The 25,700-nt window shown below is 48.1% G+C and overlaps 1 protein-coding gene across 9 annotated transcripts in view; it reads right to left on the bottom strand.

Annotated features, from left to right (window-relative positions):
* Positions 1 to 25,700, bottom strand: part of LOC142557054 (uncharacterized) — a 332,986-nt gene that overhangs the window by 51,343 nt on the left and 255,943 nt on the right. For all 9 annotated transcript variants that reach the window (XM_075668611.1, XM_075668613.1, XM_075668610.1 and 6 more), the window contains exons 5-9: positions 7,652 to 7,694; positions 6,591 to 6,609; positions 4,980 to 5,239; positions 2,534 to 3,077; positions 902 to 1,088 (exon numbers count right to left, since the gene is read on the bottom strand). In XM_075668611.1, coding sequence (XP_075524726.1) covers positions 902 to 1,088; positions 2,534 to 3,077; positions 4,980 to 5,239; positions 6,591 to 6,609; positions 7,652 to 7,694 — 1,053 coding nt within the window. The remainder of the gene's footprint in view (positions 1 to 901; positions 1,089 to 2,533; positions 3,078 to 4,979; positions 5,240 to 6,590; positions 6,610 to 7,651; positions 7,695 to 25,700) is intronic.

Raw genomic sequence — 25,700 nt, 5'->3', positions numbered from 1 at the left:
GACCCTCACGTTTCCGCCTGAGCTCGTTCTGACGTCGTGAATTTTAATAGGAACTGCTAAGGTCTAGTGCTTATCAACAAGTGGGGACTACGTGACACGCTCAAAGAACCATATATTGAACGTAGGCTGCTCTGGCAGCGTGTCTTCTGCAGGAGCGGATCAAATACAGGACATGATACGGACATCCTTGCATCACTGACGTGGCGGCACTGAGGTTTGGTCGAGGAACGCATGAAACAAGGAAGTTTGGCTTTTTTTTTTCTCCACTATAGCAACCGACATTTTTCTGGCATTGACAAAAAAAAAAAAAGAACTCCTTTTGAGAGGATGCGTTACTTTTGCCTTAAATGGACAGTAACGAAAAAAATTATTTGTTCTGTATCAGTAAATTACCCATCCACAATACCAAAAAAAGAAAACGCCACTCTTATCACGATAAGATGCGTAATAACAATAACACGAGTGGCGCCGCCTCCTTAAGGTTCAGCCCCCATCAGCTTGCTGTGACGTCAGGGATTTTGACAACGTTTTCTAGGAGCTAGTGAATTTTTTAGCGGCAAATCATGTTAAAGAGGTGCCAATGATCGAACATGGGCGAATTTCGGGAACTTTTGCTGAGTCAACGCGGCCTAAACATGAAGACATACTTTTAAATCAATGACGTCACAGAGGCGTCCCTGAGTTGGTGATTAGGCGTGAAATTCAAAAACTGAAACTTTTACCTTAATATCCGCTTCTAATAATCAACCTATCATTTCGAAATTACCGACAACAGACTTTCAAAGAACATTATCTGTCTGAACTGACTTGGCGTTTTGCTTTAGTGTCTCGTTCACTGATTCAATGTCGCTCCCTAGTGTGTCTTTAGTAATTTAGAAGCGTTCCTCCGAGGGTCACGTACCTGGCCGGCTTCGGGCGTGGAAACCCTAGCGCCTCGCTCCGCGTGGTGGTTGTCTTCGTCGGCGGCGTCCTTGGCAGCGTCCCGGTGGCGACCTGATGCCGCAATGGGCGGCGTCAGGCCGTCGCCGGTGCTGCTGTCGGCTCGCCTCATCTCCGTGTCCATAGACTCTTCGTGTTCTCTCGCCACCCTTTTCACGAAGGGAGAGAGAGAAGGCGGGAGAGAGAGATCAGCGGTGCGTTTTTTAATCAGTGGTCTTTTAGCGCGTGCATCCACAGATGTCTTTCGAGGGACTCGATCTGTTCAAAAAGGGTAGTCTTATGGCTGGTGCCAGGCTGATGTTACGCATAAAAAAAAGAGTGGACCAGAAATCTTGCCTCATTGAACACGGCTGCCGTAAAAACATGCTCTAACATAATGCCCGACGGGAGCCTTTAAGGGTTAAATAAATGATGATAATGATGAACATAGTTCTAAATCGGAGAGATTCATGCGCGGGAGAATCATGAACTTCCGTAACCCATTAATGAAGTGAGCTAAACAGCGCAACTGAACGAAGACAAGAAAGCAAATGCGCTCGGCAAGTGCTTGAAATGTTAACGTGCTCGCTTGCGGAAACACATAAATTCTGTTAATGTTCTCGTTACAACAACAACAGTTACGGTAGCACATCTGCGCCACTGGTTATGGGGAGAAGCTCGCTACCTGAAGCGGGCTTCTCCTCACGGTGACCATCGTTGTGGAGAAGCCAGAGATGACGAACACGTTTCAATGGGCTGTGTAAGCAGACAGCTTAGAAACCATGCAGGCTGGTGCATCTAACAATGACGGGTAGAACCGCCATTCAGCGACTTGCCATCGCTTATCCGAGGTTGTAAAACAGAGCTTCAAACTCCTAAGCAAACAACACTGGCGGCACAGTTCGTTTTGCAAACTCTTACTAGCCGAGAAGTAAATAGACTTTATATTCCTCTAGCGCTTTTCCGCTACCTCAACTATTTCGACAACATCACAGGTTTCCATTTGCTAGCTAAGGCACAACGCTCATGGACACGGTGTTTCTTAGCTTAGGCTACCGCGCGCATAGCTGTCGAATGGCGGAGATGGCATGGGGGTAACGACAGAACCCGAAACCGGCTCGGTCCAATTGCCTAAAGACGTCATAGTTCGAGCTCTTCGATTATACCACTTCCGGAAGTCTGCGTTGAACTCAATGTGTGGCCTGTTTATCGTAAGTTAATTGACTGACCAGCGAGTTAATTCACCAGTAAACAACAAAGCGAAACTTCTCTGCGATGTGTTATCGCCTGCCATTTGAAAAAAGTACTCCAAACCACAAATGCCACCTAAAAATGTTGCTGGTAATAAATTGTCTGTTTTATTTTGCTTAACATACGTTAGTGCTTAATTTTTTCTGCTGTATTGGTGCGGAAGGTTGCGTTTTATGGTAAATTTTGTTGTTTGTAGGTGACACGACGATCATCACCCCTCCCCCCCCCCAAGTTCCCCGCGCTCTTCGCCAATTATCGTGTCCCGATTTCGAAACATCAGACCCATGAGAAATTTCGCAAATGGTACAATCTAAGATCGCTGCGGCACGCCGCGTCAGTCTGGCCGTCCCGTTGCGCGACCGACCTTGGCGTCGACGCGGCCGGCTGGTCGGGGCTCGAGTCCGGCGGCGACAGGGGCGAGCGCATGGGCGATCCCCCGGGCACGCTTCCGTTGGAGGAGGACGAGGCGCTCAGCGTGACCACGTCCTTCCACGAGTTGGCCACGGACTCGCTGGTGGCCCGGTGGTGCTGGTCGCTGGGCGACCCCTTGCTGTCGCTCTTCTTGTCGAACAGGTTCTCGAACATGGGCTGCACGTCGCCGCACGGCGGCTCCTCGTCCGCCTGCGCCAGCAGCCCACCCGTCAGACTGCGCAGCGCCGCCTCGGCCTCCAAGATGCGCCGAACGTCTTCGTCTTCGGCTGCGGCTCCTCCTCCGGCGCCGGCCGCTGCTGCTGCCGCTGCTGGCTGTGCTGGCTGCGCTTGTCCGCCGGCGGCGCTGCTGCTAACGTTGCTCGAGGAGCTGACGGCGCCGCACCCGGTTCCGGTTCCGTTGGCGCTTCCGCCTGCTGCACCGCCGTTGGCGCCACTTCCGTCCGCGCAGACCGTGGAGGAAGTGACGACGTTGGAACCTGGGGAAAGGGAAGAAGTCGGGGAAGCGATGAAGAATGGACCAAGAGGTTAAGAACAATGGGGAGCTATTAGGGAGAGCGATCCCACAACGATGCAGGGGATAAGCGAGCTATATATATATATATATATATATATATATATATATAGAAGAGAACATATAGTTTCAAAAGAAAACACGCAAACGTGCAAATAATGTTCGGAATGAGTACTTAACAAAGAACATACAAGAAGAACTGAGAAACGCTGAATCTCAGGAGTAGAACAATGAAGCGAAGTCACAGCGTTCGGTTCTTCGTCACTTTTTTGTTTGTTGTAACGCTTAGCTTCCTGCTTAATGTATGCGACGGCGGTGGTTGTGGCGGTTATGTAGGCGGTGATGTTAGCTTGCGCATTGTTAGCTTGGCAGTCAGGGCGAGCACTTGCTCTGCCCGAATGCCGCTTTGCGGAACACAAAATGCTCTAGCACTCTTCCCCCGAGCTTTGTGTTACGCAGCAATGTAGGAAATACCCGAGACTTTCTTTCGTTCGAGTACTATTCGCGATCCTCCCCACAAGCTTAGATCTTGCGCGAACGCATGATAAAGTCTTGTCTCAAGTTCTTCAAATGCTCTTCTGCGTTGAAGCGTCGGCAGTACAAGATACAGCACCACGCGTCGCCTAATTCATAGCATTCCACGTGGACCCCAGTCTTAAATGCCAAAGCTGGAGTGTATGCAGAGTCTGTCTTGATTCCATCCAACAGGACGTGATGCGCCATTCTGCATAACATAAGCGACCGGCCACATTTCAATCCTCCGTTCACCAACATCAATCGAGGCATTGGCGTAGCCAAAGGCACAACCATTGCATTTTAATACGACCATGTAACTTCGGAGGATCTTTCTAGAGAAAAGCAATACAAAAGAAAGAAGCGTCGAAACGCGTGTCAAAACCCAAAACTTCGAGAGGAGAACAGTAGCGGTCATGCTGTTTCACTTCCGCCAAGGAAATAGTACAACTCAACACCCTGCGTAGATATTTTCGCATTTTGGAGTAAAGCTCTGACAGCCCACTCCTTTACCTTTTGTCCAATTTACTGTCAACAATTGCTGGCGGCGCCAGAAAACCAACCTGTTTCAACCCAGTGTGATAGCAGAGTGGGAACTACGAAGGCGCGTTCAAGTGCTCGAGACTTCGTCGCCAGGCGCCACGAAGCCGCTGCGGCGCTTTGCCGGATGTTCAGTCCGCTACGGGCGACTGCGCAGGAACGTGGCGAAGCGGTATGTCGATCTATCCCGCAATTCCAGCCATTTGCTCGTTGCGCCCGGTTTAATTTCTGCTAGTTAAAGCCACATGTGTTGCAGAACGTGATGTCACGAAGATACGACGAAAGTGCCGTCACACATACGGTGCAGAAAAAAGAAGAAACGTTAGAAAGACGGAACGATGAAATATACTTCTATGAACGTTTTCGAGATACAAGACTACTACACCTGTTGAAACTTTCGCAAGTTACTCGGCAAATGTTGCTCAACGTGGCGAGCAACAAAGAAGTGTAGACGTCGCCATCTCCTGTTTTCAGGTTGACTGTGCTTCTTTGCTGACAAGCATGCAGCTTATCGATAACTTTACCATCTCATCGCTCCGGCTATACCTTATCCGGCCCCAACATCGATTTCTCTCCTTTGGTATCCGCTGCGTCACTTTTGTGTCACCTTTTATCGGTTCTGAGCGATACGCTGGCCCATTCCAACCCCAACTCCTCATCTTAAAACGAGAGGTCCCGTCTATCATCTATTAACATCTGATGAACCTGAATGCTGCATTTATTTCTCTACCTCCATCGCTACGTTCTGTAGTGGACCGCTGCCATAGTTTCAAATTCCCATCTTTATATAGAAGGAAATGCAAGAGATACCTACCGGGTTCGTCGTGTGGTGTTACTGTCCTGGAGACCGGCGGGCTGGGCGCGTGGGGTGGTGGTTGCTGGGCCGCCGCCGGCGCAGTGGGGTTAGCACCGGTGCCGGTAGGGGTGCTGGCGGCGGCGGGAACGTTGGGTCCCGGCGGTGGTTCGGCCTTCAGCCGCGAGAGGGCGGCCTCATCGTCGCAGCGCCGCGCAGCGCTCCGCTTGGCGCCAGCAGCAGCTGCGGTGGCGCCCTCGTCGTACTCGGCCCTGCGCTTTCTGCGCGCATGCGCACAACGGGGGATCAGCAAACGCGCATGGTGTCAAGCGGCGAACTCTAGACAGCTACACTCAGTGAATAGAATTCGGTAGAAGCTCTAAGCTCAAAACCGCACTGCATCTACCCTCTGTGCCTCCTCGCTCCAAATGATATCCTCCCAAAGATAGGTCTATACATATATAATGAACAAAGTTTGCCTCCGCATTGATATCACGGCAACGAGTGAGCGAAATTGGCAGGCACGCATCTATACAGATTATCTTCGAGTTGGACAGCGCGGTATATTCCGTTGCGTTCTCATCGGTTTTCACCGACCTTTTGTTACACAGTTTCTGAAGCAATCTCTATACGTGGCTTCTTTGATGGTAAATGATGGCTTATGAGTGTTGAAAATGACGGCATAAATCTGTTTCCGTTTAGTGCAATACGCGGCCGCGCATTTCACTAAACGGACTCGCTGACGCACGGCGGCGCTACGCCTGAATAGCGTCGGAGAATGCGCATCAGGTGGCTACGGCCTTACAACATATGGCTGCGGCCTTACAACATGTGGCTGCTGCCTTACAGCATGTGCCAGGAAACGCTATTGTTTGCCACTCGTTATTGCTTCCAGAGATGCGTTTCGCTAGCCAGGTTACGAAAGGGCTGAATATGTTCTCTGTGCGCTGTACTCAAAAACAATTGACTTCGTCCCGACGCTTCGTAAGTTTTCTTTAGATGGCCTAAAAGCAGTAGAAATAACATTACAGACTTATCTAAATCAGACGAGTAAACAAATAAAAGTAAGAAGTAGCTGCCAAGCTTGTCAAGAATATCATAACTAGGGTTGTGTTGCAATTCTGGCCAGCATTGGAGACTGTCTATACCTTAACAACTAAAGAGACAGCTACGAGCACCAGGGATAGTACGTATCTGGGGAAGGTCCGTGCGAACTAACGCTATCCCGCGTCGACAAGAAAGAACGGAAAACATGTTATCGCTCTATTCTAACTTTTTCTCTTTTTCATGTGCGAACTTATAAAAGAAACACAAAGTATAGCTTACAATGAGTGCATGAGATATCGTGACTACGTTTTCTTGTGCGAAGGCGACTTTCCCGCCGAGTTTGCAAGCCATCTGCTGAACCGCCATCTTGTTTGCACAGCAAAGTAAGCCTGCTTCAGTTTGGACTTGGATGCTGTCTTTGCAAAGCTGTCTTTTTTCTTTTCTTGCTGGCTTCGTCAGAACTGGAATGATACTTAATATGGCCGCTGTGGGCTTAGCTGCGTATTTAGCCGTCTACACTGCGAGTATCGGAGCACAGCCCAGATTTTTTTTCGAGGAACGTGTGCACAATTTAAGGTTACTCACCTGCTTGTCTCTTGAGCCGCTGTTTCCGAAGGGATTGCAAAACAAGAGGACAGGGATCGGAAGAGGTTTTTAAAAACTTGATTAGGTGAGGTTGTCAACGTACAGAGCACCGGGGGGGGGGGTTATTCTGTAAGTGTCCACCTAGTATACATGCCCATTTTGTCTGCCACTGACGTTCTGGTTGGCTGGGCTGGGGTAAGCGTCAGAAGAAGACCAGCCAATCAGTACTTTAGCAGCAGACGAAGTGAACATATCCACTAGGTGGACACTTGCATAACACTGCCCCCTCCCCCTTCTGCAGTAATACTTAAACAGAGACAAAATATATCAGTCGCATGCAGAACACTGCGCATGCGATTCACAATTCAAGCCCAATAGGGGTGTGCGGATAGCGATCTCCGAGACGGAATCAAATACGAAATACAAATCGAATCAAATGTGTGATACTTTTCGAATAGGTTTCGAATAATGAGCGGCCGTTTTCACCATTAATATACAATGACCGTCGCATCCTAGTGTGTTGCGCACAACGTTAGCAAGTTTCTGTCATCAGAGTGCACGTTATGACGCATTGTTCGTTAAAAGCATAAATGGAGAATTATGAGTGGATAAGCAGTTTAGTTACATACTCAGGACCCGCTGGCGAGTGGGAAATATGGCGGTTCCAAGTGGAATCAACTCAGCGACTTAACGCACTCCCCTCCGTATCATGTCGTGTCTCAAGTTGATGCCGCCGCCACCGGGATTAAATTTGTCGCACTTTTATCCTAGCTTTACGCTTGACTGCGCACGGTTGGCGATTTAAAATATTCGAAAACGGGTCGAGAAATCTTCGTATTCACGAAATTAGAAGGTAACAGCACCAACAAACAGGACCAAGACGAGAGTAGTCTTGGTTGTTTTTCCTCTTCGGTCGTCGAATTGCCCTGTTGGCTTCGCAGACAAAATATAATCGCGCTATTCCGAGCCGAATAGGACAATGCTCGATTCGTTGTTAAGAAATTTAGATAATTCGCACACCCCTAATTGCGATCGCTTAGTGGGCGTTCGCCGAAACTTACCGGGTGGTCCTTTACTTCGCGAGACTTTCCGCAACTCCTCAGCCTGAAAAAGACGAAAAAATGAAGACATGGAAGGAGGGTTTGCGTAAATTAAATTGTGAGCACAATGTAGGGCGAACATCTGAAATGACACCACAGGCTGTCTTGAGACGACAATCTTTATGATAGCCTGCCTATTCCACGAATAGCGTGGAAGAAATTCGTACTCTGTGACAATCTGTCACTGCAGTCGGCAATGTGTATAGCATTGATTCTCAGCATTGCAAAGGTTGCATCATGTGGCTCTTTTGCACAGGAACCGTTGCTTAGAGACGTGACGTCATATGCGGGGTGCATCCTGTTCTGAATGTGGCGAAACATACGTATGGAAAGATGCATAGGAGGGAAGGATATGGAAGGAGGGTTTGCGTAAATTAAATTATGAGCACAATGTAGGGCGAACATCTGAAATGACACCACAGGCTGTCTTGAGACGACAATCTTTATGATAGGCTGCCTATTCCACGAATAGCGTGGAAGAAATTCGTACTCTGTGACAATCTGTCACTGCAGTCGGTAATGTGTATAGCATTGATTCTCAGCATTGCAAAGGTTGCATCATGTGGCTCTTTTGCACAGGAACCGTTGCTTAGAGACGTGACGTCATATGCGGGGTGCATCCTGTTCTGAATGTGGCGAAACATACGTATGTATGTATGTATGTATGTATGTATGTATGTATGTATGTATGTATGTATGTATGTATGTATGTATGTATGTATGTATGTATGTATGTATGTATGTATGTATGTATGTATGTATGTATGTATGTATGTATGTATGTACGTACGTACGTACGTACTAGGCGTTCGTGATTGTGATTCACGAGCGTACGAAGGAAATATGAACCTGAGAATGAAGGCAAATCGTAGCCAAATACCAAAGCGCTATGACCGAAAGTAAGAGAAAGAAAATCTCGTGCAGCAAAGAAGTTCCGTGGTGTGCTCTGGAAGCGGTGCAGTGCTGGCAATCTTTAACTGATTAACCTCTATTTTATTTTCGATAGCTTTGGAACTCTCCACTATGTAAATTTACTCTGCTTGTGTACAGTCAAAATGGACCGGTTCCTTCGTGGTTATACGTATATGGCGACAAACAGGTAGTCTGGCAAAATATACGTTGTCGACATTTGCGTCTCCTTTTTTGAAGCATTAGATAACCTTCGTAATCGCGTGAGACATCTTCAGCTGTCTGGTCAGTCTTGGAGATTCAAAAATTAGCTCAGCAGATGAGGACTCTGAAGTAAGAGCCAATCTAAAAGCCGAAGCATTAATCTCCAACAGATGACGCAGTATGCGTCGTTCCCTCACTAATTTTCTTAAGCACCCTTCTGTGGTACGGCCAGGCCAAAGCAGTTGTGGGATAAGTATAAGGACGACCACTCTGTTGCCTGTGAGGATGCGGCTGCGCAGGTTAACCGAAAATACGTTGTGAGCGTATATAGTGACCGAGAGCGGCCGCATTTTAAACGCGGCCACAGTCGAGGCCTTCTCCGCCCTTGAGGCGGAGGAGACTGCGATCGCTCTAGCCATCACGAATGACTTCGTTCATACAATCGTGAGCTTCTGTGAGCACTTCTGTGAAGCGGACATACTTATCAATCTACTATGGGTCCCCGTCCCACTCCGGAAATCCTGGGAACGAGGAAGCGCGCCGCATCGCCCGAGGGTTAACAAGCCGGGAGGTGCACCACTCCGACTCGGATTCTCCGGGTGCGGCGGTGACCGCATGTAACGACATCGCAGACTTTTATAAAGAAACGAGGCGCACTTCTTCGGCGCCTCATCGGGACCTTACCAGAGCGCAGGCCACCGTCCCTTCGCCAGCTTCAGACAGGCTCTTTTCTGGGCTCACACAGATTGGCGATTATGACCAATGGGGAATTTAACCGCACATGTTGAAATTGCAACTTGAACGAATTGGCAACACACGACGTCATCCTCTGGGGACGTAGAAGTTTACCTCCCCCCCAAAACGCTCTTGCCAGCCCCCTCCAAACTTACCTGGGAGGCCTTACTTAGCACTGCCAGCGAGCTCGGGGAACAAGTGGAAATTGTCACTTGGGCCGAAGGAGTCGCCCCCAACAGGGGCCGCTCTGAGATCCCGCCATGATTTTTTTAATAAACACGTTGTAATCCCCCGTGCCTAAACGCACTATGACACATCGTGCCCTCACTGCAACGTATACTATAGTGGGCTGCAGTTTCGCGAAGAGACGCGACACCTACGTTTGTGCGGTCTTGCCACGTGCTCTCACAGTACTTCGAAGGCGCAATCGTTGCTGCCAGCTCGTTTGATACGCACGACCGCTGAGGTCTAACACACCTTATTATCATCATAGTCATCCCGGTGAGCGACAAAAGGTTGAACCTTTCGAGCGCTTTTTGTTCCGAAACCTGATTTGGCTTACAGGCCTACAAGAATGTGAACACTTACGAACAGTGGCGTCATCCGCGAAGGGAAAAGTAAGCTAACGGACTCTCGAAAAAAAATTGGTGACGTCACATGCGGCATGCGGCTCTCGCCACCGCTTGCTCGTAGAGGGCGCGGGAGTCAGCCAGCTCTCGTCAGCACTGCATGCACTGGACACCGGATATGGCGGGAATCGCTACGGGCCTTGGCACAGCGAAAAACGAACACGGACTGAGGAAAGTGGACAACGCGACAGTCGTTGTCGCCTCCTGTGTTGTTGCCGCCTTGACAGGTTTGAGAGGGCGTTTGGAAACCGGTATGATTAAAGACATCTGCCGGGGGCTAGCTACAAGGCTTCCGCACTGACCACGTCTAATACGTCAAAGCCATTTTTTTTTTGCTTCGCACAAGGCGTGTGAGTGACAGGTCAAGACCTTTAGCATGGCTCTGCAGCGACATGGGCTCAAAACGCAGCTCCATTGCGAAGGTGCGAGGACAGTGCCCTTCGGGTGTGACGTCAAAGTGTCCGATACAGTGCCGCGTAGGACATGTCCCCGCTGCCAACAATAGGCATTGCCAGGGGCCAAACTTGTGATACTGAAAGTTATGGTGGTTAGGTTTAAGGTTCACCTGAAATAACAAACGGTATGCAAGCACAAGAAACGAGTGATGCTCAGAAAAAAAAGGCCTCGAAAAATAGACTAAGGGTTCCGTCACTTAGATCTCCCTATATAACAATATACCTAAATAACATCTCCGAATTGCCAATTGGCTTCTTATGATATGACTAATAAAAAATCGGGCCCCTCGGTTAATCCCCTTCCTTCTCGTTTATTACATAACGAGGGTCTCGAATCCGGCAACATTGATGCCTTCAGGCAGCATGCGTGGGTTTATTGACCAGTCATCTTCACCCAAAAAGATATTCTCGTGACGTTCTCGTGACGCCTGCGGCAGAAAGGACGTTCCACGTCCGCCGCCAAGGTATGTGAGTGGTGGCGCTGGCTAACACTCCCATGTTTCTACTAGGAAAACATAAATACCCAAGAAATTAGATGGGGAAACGGCGCCGCGGTAGCTCAATTGGTAAAGCATCGCACGCGAAATGCGAAGGTTGTGGGTTCGGTCCCCACCTGCGGCAAGCTGTTTTTTTCATCCACTTTCATTTCCATTAAATTATCGTTTCTTTATTTCATTTATTAAGCACAAGTAATTCCCCCTATGTTGTCCTTGGCGTCAGTGTTTGTTGGCTTCTTATGATATCTCCGAATTAAGGAACTCCCCTGTTGTCATCTCTCTAAATAACAAACAGGGCCAGATAACCAAAAAAAGACTGTGGTGCAATTGCCACAAGCACCAATGATTTTTCGGCACCGACGAGATTTATAAAAAGGTTAGCCCTTGGCGTTGGGTAAAAAACCAGGGCAGCGATGTGTGCTCGTTCGTACATCTTGAAAAGAGGGAGTTAAGCTCGAAGAAGCACACGGACGAAAGAAGACACAGTGGACACGCAGGAGCTGCAAGGTGGCTACGCGTGCGTAATCCTGATGATTAATGGAGAAATGCCGTGTTGAACGTTATTGGATATTTGCTCAAATCATCGAGTGAAGGCATTTGTTAGCACCCGAGGTCAGTGCATCCCAACTGAGGACGTGACCCGTTGCTTCATACCATAGGCCTCGGAAGCCAGTGGTTGCGTTCACGAGTCTCTCCACGCTCACTAGATGGCACTACAACGTGCTACGCGCCCGAATGAAGCTGTGTAGAAAATGAAGCTGTGAGGGTGATACCGGCTGGACTAGTTTTGTAGTGAGGGAAGCTCAGAGTAAAATTGGTTATGAAGAACGACTGAGGAATATGGAAGAAAGTAAATGGGCTGGGAGAGTGTTGAGGTATCTGTACAGGAAAAACATTGATTCACAGTGGAAGAAAAGAACTAGGAAGCTTACCAGCAAGTATGCGGCCACGGGTGGGCAACACAGCAACAAATAATGTCAAGCGGAAAGTCGGAGAGGCTGAAATAGCCTCATCGGTGGCGGCAATGGAAAAGAAACTTGCCATGAATAACTACTTAAGAGGAGAAAACGAAATCGGGGAAAGAAACAATTTACGATAACTCAAAGCAAAGCTCATTACGTTTCGAAACGAGATCAGGATGCCTTAGAACATGGACTTATAAAGCGAGATATAAGAAGGAAGAAGAAGCGTGTGCTTGCTGCGGTAAAGCTAGGGAAACGATGGAGCATGTTTTATTAGAATGTGAAGACATCTGCCCAGCGGTCGATTTAGGCACCACTGGCCTCCATGAAACCCTTGGGTTCAGTGAGAGCAGGGGAAAAGTAAACATGTCCGCAATTGAGATTAGTAAGAGGTGATTGGAAGATTGGTGGAAGAAAAGTAGGGAAACGACAAAAAACGGAGACGTACAAAAGCAAAGTTCACAATAGAGGGTCAGGAAATTTGGTTGTGGGAGTTCATCGTATTTTGTTTTCTTTTTTTTAAAACCTAGGTAGGTCATTAGGCAGTATAATAGCAAGGGATTGGTGGCGCAACTCACCGCCCCGTTCCAAAGGGGACGCTCATAACATCCATCCACCCATCCTCAGGGTGGCTAGATGACATTAAGACGCCCTAGCACGGCTTATGGTCGAGCAGAAATCCGCCAAAGCTGCGCTTCCCCTGTCGTCGACACAATTTTAGTGACGGATTTCAGAAATATAGGGAACCAGAAATAAACCAAGACGGCACAAATGTGACAACAGGCTATTCGATACCTTTGACGGGCAATGTGCTAATAGCTTCCGTAGATGCGGATAAAAAACTGTTTCTTTTGTGCTCTATTATTACCGATGTTTTTGTCTTGATCGACATACAGGTGCCAATGCCACATTGACTGGAGTCACTGTTTACGCACTGACTGGCATACGTCTAGTTAGGTTGCTTTTAAATGACGTCAACTGTACAAGATATCGGAAAATGAGGTGTAGAAAAAAAAATGCTGCATGGCTTATTAACAATGGTAATGAGCCTCCTTTCACAAGAAAAAAAAAAGGAATACGAAAGAACAAGTGAACTTTCTCCTGCACTTGATGATGGTTTCGGACGTAACAGATCACAAGATTACGTGAATATATTGCGTAACCATCGAGTATACGTTTACGAGCAAAGACTGACAACCGTATATATCGTCTCGGCGTGTGTGCCCATAAAGAGCACAGGAACGGTTGGCCAGAGTCGAAATCGAAAACACATCAAGCGTTGTCTCAATTTCGCAGCTTCCCATTTGAAAGTGTCACATATCAAGAACACACTTCGAACATAAGGCGCTCACGATCACGACAAGAGCGCCGACTCCGCGGAAGGCGATGTCACGGCCTCGCGTCAAGCAAGGCTCAACAAAAAAACCCAGCGGCTGCTGCCTGCATCGCTATGTGGGCTCACGCTTATGAACGACCTTTGGTAGCGACCGTTCGCAGGCTCGCCGCTGAAATGCTACAGAGCTACGCTCGCCAGCGCACCTGTGCGTTTCCCCTGTCATCTGCGAGCGAAAGAAAGGGAAAAGAACACACACTCCTCCCCGGACGCTGAGCGCGCGCAGCTGTTGTGTGACAAGGGCAATACGAGGCGCTTTCACTCAATCGAGCCCCCCCCCCCCCCCCCCTCACACACACACAGTATGTACACGTATATGTACTGAGAGAGAGAAAGAGTGAGGGAGGAGCATCTAGGTTGTGCGAAGCTGTATATGCTGTTCCTGTGCCGTTTGCGACACACACACACACACACACACACACACACACACACACACACACACACACACACACACACACACACACACACACACACACACACACACACACACACACACACACAAGCGAGCTCTCTTCGCCTTCTCCCACTGTCATAATCTCGTTTTGCAGAGGACGACTTTCGAAACACCGCGCGCTGCCGTTTACAGAACAGGAAGAAATGGAAGATCGAACATCGCCCGTCAGAGAGATAGGGAGAGAGAGCGAAAAAAAAAAAAAAAACCGCTATGAACGAGAGCCACGGATGACAACAGCCGGCTGCCGCGAGCCGTAGGCCTACGCCGCTGGCTTTCCCGCATGACACAGATTTCCGCGGCGGCGCAGGCAAGCGCCGCCCGACGTAAAGCGCTCGGGCACTCGGGCAAGGCGATGAGCGGTTTATAAATACGCAGCTGAGGTCGGAACCCTCGAGCAAGGGCTCCGCGCATTTGGCTTGGTTCAAGTTTACCTAGGCTTCCTCGGCGATGCCTGGCGGTGGCTGCGGGCCGGAGCTCTTCCTCCCCGTTGTCGTAACTTTTTGAAGACGGAGCAATCCGGTAGCAGACGACACGCCGGTGTGGTGTGCGTCAGCCGCTTGGCCTGCTTTCTTTTTTTCAACACTGCCGAACTGTTCTTGCGGTGGTACGGTTCGCTTGGTTTCAAGTGACGAACGGCGCGCTGCCGGTCACGCTCACGTCGATGCTGGTGGCACAAGCTCGGTTCACCCTCGCCGTTGTGAGGCGAATAAAAAGAAACCCCGAGGCAGCGAGATGATGCCGGTCGGGGAGCGTCGAGTACGCTCGCGCGTCGCTGCGGCTGCGCAGGCAGCAAATCGATTGCGTCAGGAAACGCCGCCGATAGTGGCGCCGGCTGCTGCTGGGGTGCAAAGCTAGGGAACCGCGCGGTGTGTCGTGGGGCTACAGATGGCAGCACGCTTGCTGCAACGGGATATTGTGGCTCGACAAAAGGAATGAGGCGCCTAATTCGAAAGCTGGCTCGCCGTTCTTTTTTTGACATGTGGCGTGTGAGATACACTAGTGCAACGATGCAATTTATGTATGAGCAACGTGTGATTAGTTTCATGGAAGAAAAATTTGTGTGAGCAGAATGCATGACGCGAATGAAATAACTCATCGGAAAAAGAAGAAAGAAAAAAAAAGAGCATTGCGATTCCCTAAATATTTGCCCTGAAATCCGAGAAGCGAACGAGGTCCTTCCACCTGACCGGAGTAGGTGTTGCTCTACGAGTCGAGCTTAGCAAAAGCCTAGGTGTAGGCACACCAAAGTAGAAATAATCGTCATATGGAAGCAGTGAAGGAACTGTAAAGGGAGCAGAAGCCTAGGTGTAGGCACACAAAAGTAGAAATAATCGTCATATGGAAGTAGTGCAGGAACTAAAAATGGATTAGTTAAAAAAAATCAGATCTGGACATTATTACTGTGACCGCAACAAAATACGTCATATATGCTATGCTTGGAACAGTAATATCCGACCCACCTATCCTGCAGGTGCCCCACTTTTGTAGGAGAGAATCCGAACTCTGCGTTCGTGTCACCGTGATATACGCGTCCGTAAAGTTAGTTATTGCACTTTCTTGAAGTGAAAGCGAAGAGTCTGAACATACGTAAGCTGATTTCATTTCCGGAACCTCACTTACGGCCGGGAAAAGTTCGAAGGCAAATAAATGAGGAACGCGGATTCAATAATGTTCGGCAGTTTCATTAAGTTTATCGCAAGATAACGGCACGCCCCTTTACGTCTACAAGAGAGCCGTCGAGAATTAATGAGGAAAGGAAATGAAAAAAATAAAGGACATGCAGTAGTATTTAGGTTATTGCGATCATAAATAGACTGCGAGGTCATGGTGCAAATTAAAACGCCCTTTTATTGCTACATGATGTGATAAAGTTTGGCCACTTTCGCGTTTTGTGCATGGTGTTGATGATAAGCTTCAAACTTATGCGAGGTGATTGGCTACTGCTAATGCAAAACACTGCCTTCACATAATTCGGTGTACTTATTTTTTATTTTTGTGCGTGGACGACACAAGTCAGTGTTGCGCACGCGTCGTGACCGCACCACCTCGATGTCACTTTACGAGTTGACTGAAAGCGCAGCAGTTCTTGCTTTTGAAGAAAGAGGAAATAATAATAACAAAAAGAACACGCCCAGGAATTTCGGACATTGCCCCTTCGGCAAGCTGTTGAACTTCACCGCAATACACCAGCAGAGTAAATGGGCAGCATTTTCAAATAAAATCATAGTTCAGAAGCTCCGCCGAGTTTCAATAAGTTTCAAATAGCAACGTCGGGAGGGCACTTCCTTTTAATAACGCGCTACTTTATGACAGTCGGTATTTACAGCGGCGTTAGAGCAGCGTTTTGGTCCCGACCGAAATTCCAGTTCATGAAATATAGATTGGTATAGCACTTTTACAGCGAAGCCGTTAAGGGTTATTCCGCAAAGCTTTTAGCGTAGCGGCGAAGCCCGGCGTCTGTGTGAACACGCAGGCGGCGTCCATGATGAATTAAGGACGCCGAACAAATACACCCATAGTACTTTCGACGAAGGATGTGAGGAGTCACTTGTACAACTACGCTGTCTTTGATGTACCAGTAGCTCAGATTGGAAAGCATCTGCGAATTATTTTTTTTGTGTGGATAGGGATCACATACACTCCTGCGAATTTTCGCCGTCATCGTGGGCGTGGGCGTTGATGTGGTGGTTCGTACCAATTCTTCGATACGTCACATAGATGCTGTATTATTGAAACAAGAACGTTGCTCTGCCCCAGTTGCTCTGTCCTGTCTTCACTGATTTATTAGTCAGAATTTAGAAATTGCAGAGCGTAAAGTCGTAAAACATTTCATTCGCAATGTATGCCATTTATCCCAAACCATTAAAAAAAGTACTGAACAATACTGGGGCTCATAATTACAAAGTGATGCAACTTCACTGGTACCGGGCGATCGTTCTACTCAAATAAAATACTTCACTGTGCGTTGACCAATGCCGATGATTTCCCGTCGGTATAATTAAAAGAAAAGCAAATCTTCTTGGTCTAATTCAGTCGCATATCCAGCAGCGTCGAGTTTCGATGCCTGCAACGTCACTGGCGGCGCTCGTGACGCTAGCGTTCTGAGATGCCTGGTAGCTGCCAGGGTGCTGTTCCTTCTGCGCAGCAGAAGTTGTCGTGCGTGCTGTTTTGAGCCATGTCGCACCTGCATATATTTACAACACCGTCCGAGGACTCCAAGCGCAATGTTAAAGGCTTCCTATTGAGTAAATGCTTTGCCCTTCGGGCGAAACTGCCAACTTTTTTTCGTAACTGCTGGCATTGCTGATAGGAAAAAAAAAAGAGAAAGAGCAAGCTATTGCGTGGGATATTGCATAAATGATGAAAATGATAAAGCAAAAACGGAATAAAGGAAGCAGGGAAGCTATAGAATGTCGTCGTGCAAAACAACCGAAAGTCGTGGTTTTGGATGAACACCGAAAACAAATTTGCCGCAATGTTTATGCTACCTACATCCATGTGCTCTTTGTCTCTCCAACACTTTCCTTGCTCATTCATCTGCGGACAGAATCGTCACGGGTTCTGCGTGGGACGACTTTGTGCGTCCATGTGAAAGTATCGTGTGAGGGGGTCGATGTGAGCAAAAGAAAGAAAAAAAAAGAAAAACGGAAGTACGGAAGCTTATGAAAAAGAATAAACAAACAACGAACATAGCTGTTGCATCATCAAACGGCTGTTCCGCCTTGCACACTTGCTGTCGAAGGACCTCCAACTTGACTGCTTCATCATCCTTCTGCAGAGCTCGCAGTATTCGTTAAAGCTCACCTCAACAGGGCATGTCTAAAGCTCACTATTCAACGCTCATCGTTGGAGCTCGTCATTGAAGCTCACTTCACAGTGCGTGTTTGTAACAGTAGCATTTGTCGCCATGTTGATGCGATGCTAAAACGTGGTGAGGCAACTTCGAGATTTACCTCTTTAGAGGGACACTAAATATCAGCAAGAGATGAGTTTACAAGGGTAGAGTATTCCATCGAGACTTTCTCTGTAATATTTCGGCGGAAGAAGGCTGGTTACAAGTCGAAAAACTGAATGGAAATCTTCCCTTAATGCGATTCCGTGCGACAAGAGGTGGCATCAATGGCGTCATGGCGACGTCATGGATTTCAAAACATTTTAGCCTGTTAGAGCGGCTCTCGTAAGAGAAGTTGCCAACATTTACCCCGCTGTACTTTTCTTTCATTCAAATGCAATGTAATCCTTCTTCATTGACAAGCAACTAAGTCAGCCATCGCAGACACTGTCGAAACCTATGACGTCGGAGGAAGATGGAGGGGAATCCGAAGTTGGTGCCGCCACCTGTCTTTAGCGTCTCTCTTTGCTTAACAAGCCTCTGTACGCGGTAAGACTGGCGTAAGTACTTTTGTTAAGTACTGCTTAAGTATCTGTACTTCGCTACTTGCCGCAACACCCTTTGAATGTTTGCACGAATAGGCCCCCAAATATTTCCGGTTTGGCCCTTCGGAACCTGCAGCCCGCTAAATTTAGCAGGTAAAGAATAAAATAAAAGTTGCAATATCAGACCCTTCAGGGTGAGGCCCTATAACGTAAAACTATTCCAACCTGTTTTCATTCCGATCTGCTGGCGTCACATTGACGTAACCGCCGACGCAAGCATCGGGCGATGACCTGTAGCGTTGGCTGGACAGCCCAATCAAACGCTTTCCTTGTTTATATAGAACGTCACTTTTGTTTGCTTGAAAAACGAATAAGATTGCCTACACTGAGCGGCTTGTGTTATCTAATTGGCTGACAAGAGGCGAGGAGCACGCTCCTGTGGAAAGGGTTTCGATGGGGCGGAGCCAGCAGTGGAAATAGAAGATCGGGTGAGGAGGGTGGCACCGGCGTCTGCGATTCGTCAGCTACCCCTTACGTAGCTTGCGGTGGCTGGTCGAAAATCGCGGAGGCTTGGAACAGAAGGTTAAGAATGCCGCTAAAACGGTCCTTCAGCAAAAAAGAGTCAGCACAGCGATGTCGCATACGGGCCGAAAGGGCTCGATAACGTTATACTGCCACGCAAGAAGTTTAATTATACGCAAATAAATTCATGCTCTCCGGCAGGTGCGAGTAGCCAGTGCCTGCGCGATCGGCGGGAAGCCATCTTCTATTCCTTTCGGAACGGGGTCGTCTCCGGCTATTCAGAAAAAAAAAATCCAGTTTTGTTTGGTAGATTAATGCATCTTTAACGCGTACACGTCACTTTGACGTGGTGAGTTTTTGCGGTTTTGAGAGGTAGCGTGACGGACAAGCGAAGTGGGCGCAGCCCGAAAGCTTTTGACCAAATACCAGAGGGCTAATGGCAAAAAAAAAAGTCTCGAATCAAAAATAATAATTGTTCTTTTGCTCGGCCTAATCATTCATAATCAACGTATACACGTCATATCGGATGGGGAGCTATAGCGGTTTTCATGACGTTACGTGACGGACAGGCGAAGTGGCGGTGTGTGTGTGTGTGTGTGAAAACTTTTATTGTCATGAGGTCCGGAGGCTCGACTTCTTAAGCCAAGGCGGGCAGCTCCCACGTTGGCACTGTCAGGCCAAGCATTCCAGCGGCATCATGGGCCCTCTGGACGGCGCTTAGTTGGTCCTGAAGCAATGGGCTTTGAATCCTTTTCTCCCACTGTGTCCATTCATCAATGAGGTTGGGGAGAGTCGCGGGGCACCCCGCCAGCATATGTCTGATTCCAATGATGCCATTACAATCGTTGCAGTCCATCTTAATCTCGCTCTCTGGATATATTAATGGTGTACGGTGTGGGATATGTACCTGTTTGCAATAAGCGCAGTGAGACTGCCTGAGCCCCGTTCAGTTTTGAATGTGGCAATGGGAATTGCCTGCGTCTTAAATAGTAGTGTTTGGTAATGTCATTGTATGTTATTAAATGATGTCTAGATTCCCTGGCTTGATGGTGAACGGCTCGGTTGTGACTGTTACGGTTAGCAAGTCCTCGTGCCAAGTGATGAGCAACCTCATTGAGGTTTACCCGAGTCTCGTCCAGTTTCCCCATATGCGCAGGAAACCATCGGATTTCAGTTCTCATAATCCCAATGTTTTCAAAAAGATTAGCTGCAACGCCAGCTACGTAGCCTTTATCAAAACACTTTATAGCGGATTTCGAATCACTGTAAATGCAGGCCCACTTATTACTCCTGATGGCTAGAGCAATTGCCACTTGTTCCGCCACCATGGGGCCTTGGTAAAAATAGTGATAGCATCTTGCACCTTCCCTTGATAATTTGAGACAATGGCCGTATATGCTTTTTTACCTTTCACCCAGGCTGCATCAACTATAGCTGCCAATTGGTTCTGCTGTTCTATTTCCTGCAAGAGTGCTTTAGCTCTTGCCTTTCTCCTTTCGACTTTATATTCTGGATGCATGTTTCTGGGGAGAGGGTTGGTTCTGATCTTGTTCCTAACGTCAGTCCTTAATTCTACTTCAGCCTCTATTGGGCTCACTGATGTATTCAGTTCTGCACCTATTGCCTGTAATATGTTCCTGCCAGCTCATGATTTTGTCAATCTTTCGTGTTGCGCTACCTGTTGGGCCTCCGCGATTTCTTCCATTGTGTTGTGCCCCCCTAGACTCATGAGTTTGTCCGTTGCAGCGTTACTGGGTATCCCTAGGGCTACTTTAACGAGGAAAGTAGCGGGTAATAGAAAGGCAGCCTCACCTAATAACAATGGACAGTAATCATTGATTAAACGTGTGGCAATGGAATTGTCGCTGGTTCCAACACAAAAAAGCAGCACTGCGACATGTGATCAGGTCATCCGAGGCCAGGCCAAAAGTAATTATGCTGCAGGAAACCTTAGCGGACGTAATTATGCTTACTGGGTACAAAGTTATATGTAGAGACAAAAAAACGGGGAGGGGGTTGGCGACCCTCATTGATAAGAAGTTGCCATACATTGAGCATGATATTGATCTTAGACATTCCAGGTTTGAATTTATTCTAGTTGAGATAATACTCAAAAGGAACGGAGGTAAGACGCAAAGCATTTTCTGTTTGAATATTTACAGCAGTCCTAACGACATGAGACAGAGGTTTAGAGCACTCTTCAACAAGGTGCTTTCGGTTGCCAAAAACTCCCCGCTCATTATTGGAGGGGAGTTTAATGCTCCCTATCACACATGGAGATACACTTGGAACACAAAGAAGGGAGAGGAGCTATGGAGTCTTGCCATGGATCTGGGGTTATGCTTGATTACTGATCCGGCGTATCCCACCCGTTGTGGCACGTCCACAAGCAGGGACTCCACAACAGTTCTTACTTTTGTAAACAATTCAAGAGGAGCGAATTGGGAAAATTCAAACTTGGATCTCGGAAGCGATCATCACATCATACACATAACCATACGCATACCGAGACAGGAAACTAGAATCTTCAAATTCACTGATTGGGATCACTACAGAAAAATTAGGGCGAACAGGACGAAAGTGGGGCCTCTAGATGCTGAGCAGGATCCCCTTCAGACGTGGGTCATCCAGCTCAGAGAGGACGTCGAAGAGGCCACTAAAGAAATCAGGACAGAGGAAAATATTGATGCTATGGACAGCAGGCTGGGGCGCATCTGATTGAGGCCAAACAGTCTATATTACAGAGATGGAAAACGCAGGGACTTAACAGAAGTGGCGATGGCCCGAACATTTTTTGACCAATCGTGAAAGGTTGATTGCAGAATCGAAATAAAAAAGTTTGGAATAGCTTTACGTTATAGCGCTTATGGTCCCGGTTTTTCTACTCAGCTAAAGGTTGTATTATAAATGAATTTTGTTCCTGAATGCAAAACAACGTTAGGTACACAAGCTGAACGCATGAGGTGCGTTTCTTATATTTGAACATGCCAAGCATATTTATCTAATTTAGCTACGGGACAACATACTTTGTTGTTCCGTAGAAAAAGAAAAAAAGAACATCAACGCGACGGGAAGTCTTCTGCGGTTACAAGTGTAAAAAATGAAAGAGAGAAGAAAAACACGCTGCAGCAATCAAAGTACAGTTTCTACTGAAAGTCTGAGGACCACATATGCCGCGAATTTATTTCTTTTCGCGGACTAACAAGCAAGGCTCAAATAAAGTATGGAAGCATGCGTGCTCCTTTTCGATCAATGTATTGTATCAATATAATTTCATCTTGCACGGCTATACTAGAAAAAAAAGAAGAAATATTTCACTCGTACAGTGGGTGCCTAGACTTTTGCTCTCGACTGCACTCCTCGCTCGCGTATAAGAAAGGGGGAAGACGAGAATGGAAGGTCGAGCGATCAGCGTGGGTGGGGCCGGTCTCGCGTCTTCGACAAGTATTCCGGCCATTCACCAATGACCAGGTACTGTAGCCCAATGGCTGTGACGTTGCGCTGCTGAACCCGAGGTCACAGGTTCGACCCCGGCCTCGGCGGCCTCATTTTGATTGAAGGCCGACAGGCAAAAAAACCCAAAAGGGTCACACGATTGACTCGGAGGGCCCCCACTACGGCGTGCCTTGTAATTAGATTGTCGATTTGGCACTTAAAACCACGGAAAATAATTCTTTAAACTTCACTATTCACGTCGAACAGCTTTCCCATGTAGTTGAGTAGTAGTTGGGTTTTCAGCACCCGTACATTTTTCTTCGCGTTTTATGTACCTTTGTTAGCAGTCTGCTGGGTCATTTGAAAGTGACTCTTGCGTGTCTGATAACTAGAAAGCAGGGAAGTGTTGCGAATGTCTTCCGTTATTATTTTTGACAAAGTAAAAAAACAAACATTCACACGCCGCGAAATGCTCGATATTGCAATCTAGTGTGCGAAAATTAAGTGGAATAATAGTAATTACAAGAGAAAGGGGCAACATTCTTACTATTTTTCTCAAACAAATGGGGCCATAGACGCCGATAAAAAAGCGTTGGACAATCTTGTGCTGTGACTTGGCGACCTGCTAACAGCTGCTTCGTTTGGGACAGCTTCAAATGGAAGTCTCCGCTGCTACGTCCAGCTTACTTCTGGAGCCGAATTCACAAAAAATGTTTCGTTCTTAAGTGCCCCTTGCTTGTGGTCGGTTGCCTTCGCTAGCAATACGCTAATCATCAGGATTAATTGGAATTTTCTTTTACGAACAATTCTACAGTAAAGAGCATTTTGCGAATACGGGGCACTGGTACTTTTATTTTTTTTTATTTTTTTACATCACAGACTTTCTACAAAAATGGTGGTAATCTTGACTGCCGTCACGGCCGCGCCCTTGAATTACCGCTTACACATCAAGTAGACCTCCATCTTCACGTTTACCCTTCAGCTGATCACCATCACCACCCAAAGATCTTCGCACACCTCCTCGATAAATGTTTCTAGGGCCGGCTGACTCCGACTTAGCGGCTTGACCAGAGCTGCCGCGGAAGCTGCCGAAACACCGAGTACCGGCGCGGCTTCAATTCCTTTATTTTTTATATGCAGTAGCATTCAGTGCATGCGGAGAGATTTAGGGACGTCAGGGAACGAAAAGAAAGCAACAGAGACAAAACAGCGATGCTCGTATTCTATTGCCCCGTTCGCGCATCACGTCGCTCGAAGCCACTGCTTACTTATTACGCCAGCGTCATTGCTGTCTGCCACGTTCCACGGCGCCTTACCACGGGGATAAAAAAAAAAGAAAGCACGAGAAAAAGGCACAAACGATGACAGGTGAAAAGTATGTGGGTGAGCAAAGGATGGAAAAGAAAAAGAAATAAAAGAAGACTGGGATAGGTCAACGAAACTACGTTCGATTCGGCGGTGCGTATGCCAGACAGACGGCCCAAGCTTTAATTCATAATTCAGCGCAGGGGGTGGAGTTTTGGGTCGATTTCCTCACGTTCTCCGTTTCTCTCTTTTTTTTTTTTGGATTTGTCATCTCGCACACGGCGTCAGTGTTCCGGCGTACTTTTTTTCTCGTTTCTCCTGTCACGTGTTCTTTTTTTATTTACTCTTCTTGTTCGCCTTGTCTTTTAGTTTTGCACTCCTATTGGGCATTTAGCTTCCTTGCAATCAACGCCACTAATATTACCACTAATACTACGAGTACTACCGTTAGCTTTCTCACTTTGACGCCAGGGCAACAGTAGCATGCGAAATGCGCTGCTCCCAACTCCCTTCTTGTATTCCACTTCTTTCGGTTACATGCTCCCATGCAAACAGGGTGTGTTGCCAGTTCCTGTTGTATAAAATATATCGTTACGCATCTGAAATAAAGTATACATATTGATTGATTGATTGATTGATTGATTGATTACCTTCGAAAACTTCTTACAGGCTTCTTTCTAGCTTACACTTTCCCTACAAACAATGCTGCTGTTATCTTTTCAATCTTTCGACAAAACGGCCACGATACTCTATAGTACTTGCAACGCAAAACATGTCACTCTCCCGCCCCTCCCCCTTGTTTCCATCCTACCCACCTCATGCGCCGTCCTTCGCGTCAGCTCTCTCATACCGCATTGGGCCTTACGAGGTCAAAAACTAATACCCGACGAAGGCATGCGCTGGCGAATGCTAGATTTTGGCTGCCCCAGCCAGAGAGAAAAACCGTGCTCGCCTCTGCCGCCTACCTACGAAATAATTCCACGCGGCTGCAAAGGAGCCGGCATCGCCCACGGACCGGCTCGCCCCACCAGAAACCTCACCACCTTCTGGTATCTTCCCTCTCCGCCTTTCCTAACCTTCTCCTCACCGCTTATTCGGCAACAGTAGTAGTCTGCCTGCACGGGAGCCTACAAGTTTCATCCTCTGCCGTCCCGCACCGACTGCCTGCCGCTGTGCGTTGCGTTGCGTCTCGCAACCTTGGTGCAGTGCAGTGAAAGCTGCGGATCGAGTCAGCCGATCGCAGAAGGAGAAGTCGGAAGAAGGGCTCCTCGACCGCCCTTCTCTGATCACCCTGCCCGCTATGCCGACAGAATGCAAGTTTCTCAGAAGGATAAGCGGCGCACAATAGGCGAGACTTTTTCCCTTTCTCTGAATCATGCAGCTCTCTCTCGTTACGAATTGGCTGACACAAGCCGCGGGCTTCTCCACACTGCGCGGAGTTGCTGAGGCGGAGTATAGCCCTGCCCGCACAGTAGCGGTGGCGGCGGTACGTGCTATGCAGTGCATGTGTACGGTCGCAGACAGCGCGTTTCCAAGCGCGGCTACGTTGCGAGCCGGCGCTTGCAAAAAAGGGAAAGGGGGTTGCCGGGTGTTGGGCTTCGAGGTTGGGCGGCCGTTGCTGTGTTGCTTCCTGTAGCGCCCGAGTGAGAGAGCGGGTTGGTTCGGTCGGTCGGCCGCTCACTTGCACGCGGAGGTTGGCGGGGCGCGGCGCGGAACATGACTTATTCACGGCCATCAGACGCTGTCTGAATTTCGATTCGGTCGCGCTTCCACTCCGCCTCTACACCCCCTCCTTCACATATGCCGCACGCACGCGCGCACGCGCGCACACACGCACGCACACACGCCCGCACAACCTCGCTAGTGCGCAGTCGCCCAGCTTGGCTAACTTCCGGGCGAGCCACAGAGTCTGCTGCTGCGGTTTCGACGAGAGATTCTGTGCATCTGGATGAGGCATCTGGCATGTCGGTGATGTGGTCGCTGAGCCGATGAAGTCACATGCGCGATCGTGATAGGCGCGTCCGAGATGCGGCGAGTGTTCACATACGTTTTCGTCCGTAAGAGCGGTTTGCCGTGCACCACCTTTCGTAATGATATGCCGAACATCGTGATTGGCTGGCACTTGCTCTTACG

The sequence above is a fragment of the Dermacentor variabilis genome, chromosome 9 (assembly GCF_050947875.1).
Source record: "Dermacentor variabilis isolate Ectoservices chromosome 9, ASM5094787v1, whole genome shotgun sequence".
Lineage (NCBI taxonomy): Eukaryota > Metazoa > Arthropoda > Arachnida > Ixodida > Ixodidae > Dermacentor > Dermacentor variabilis.
Note: the sequence above shows the minus strand (reverse complement) of the source record. Positions and strands in the feature narration are given on the sequence as shown.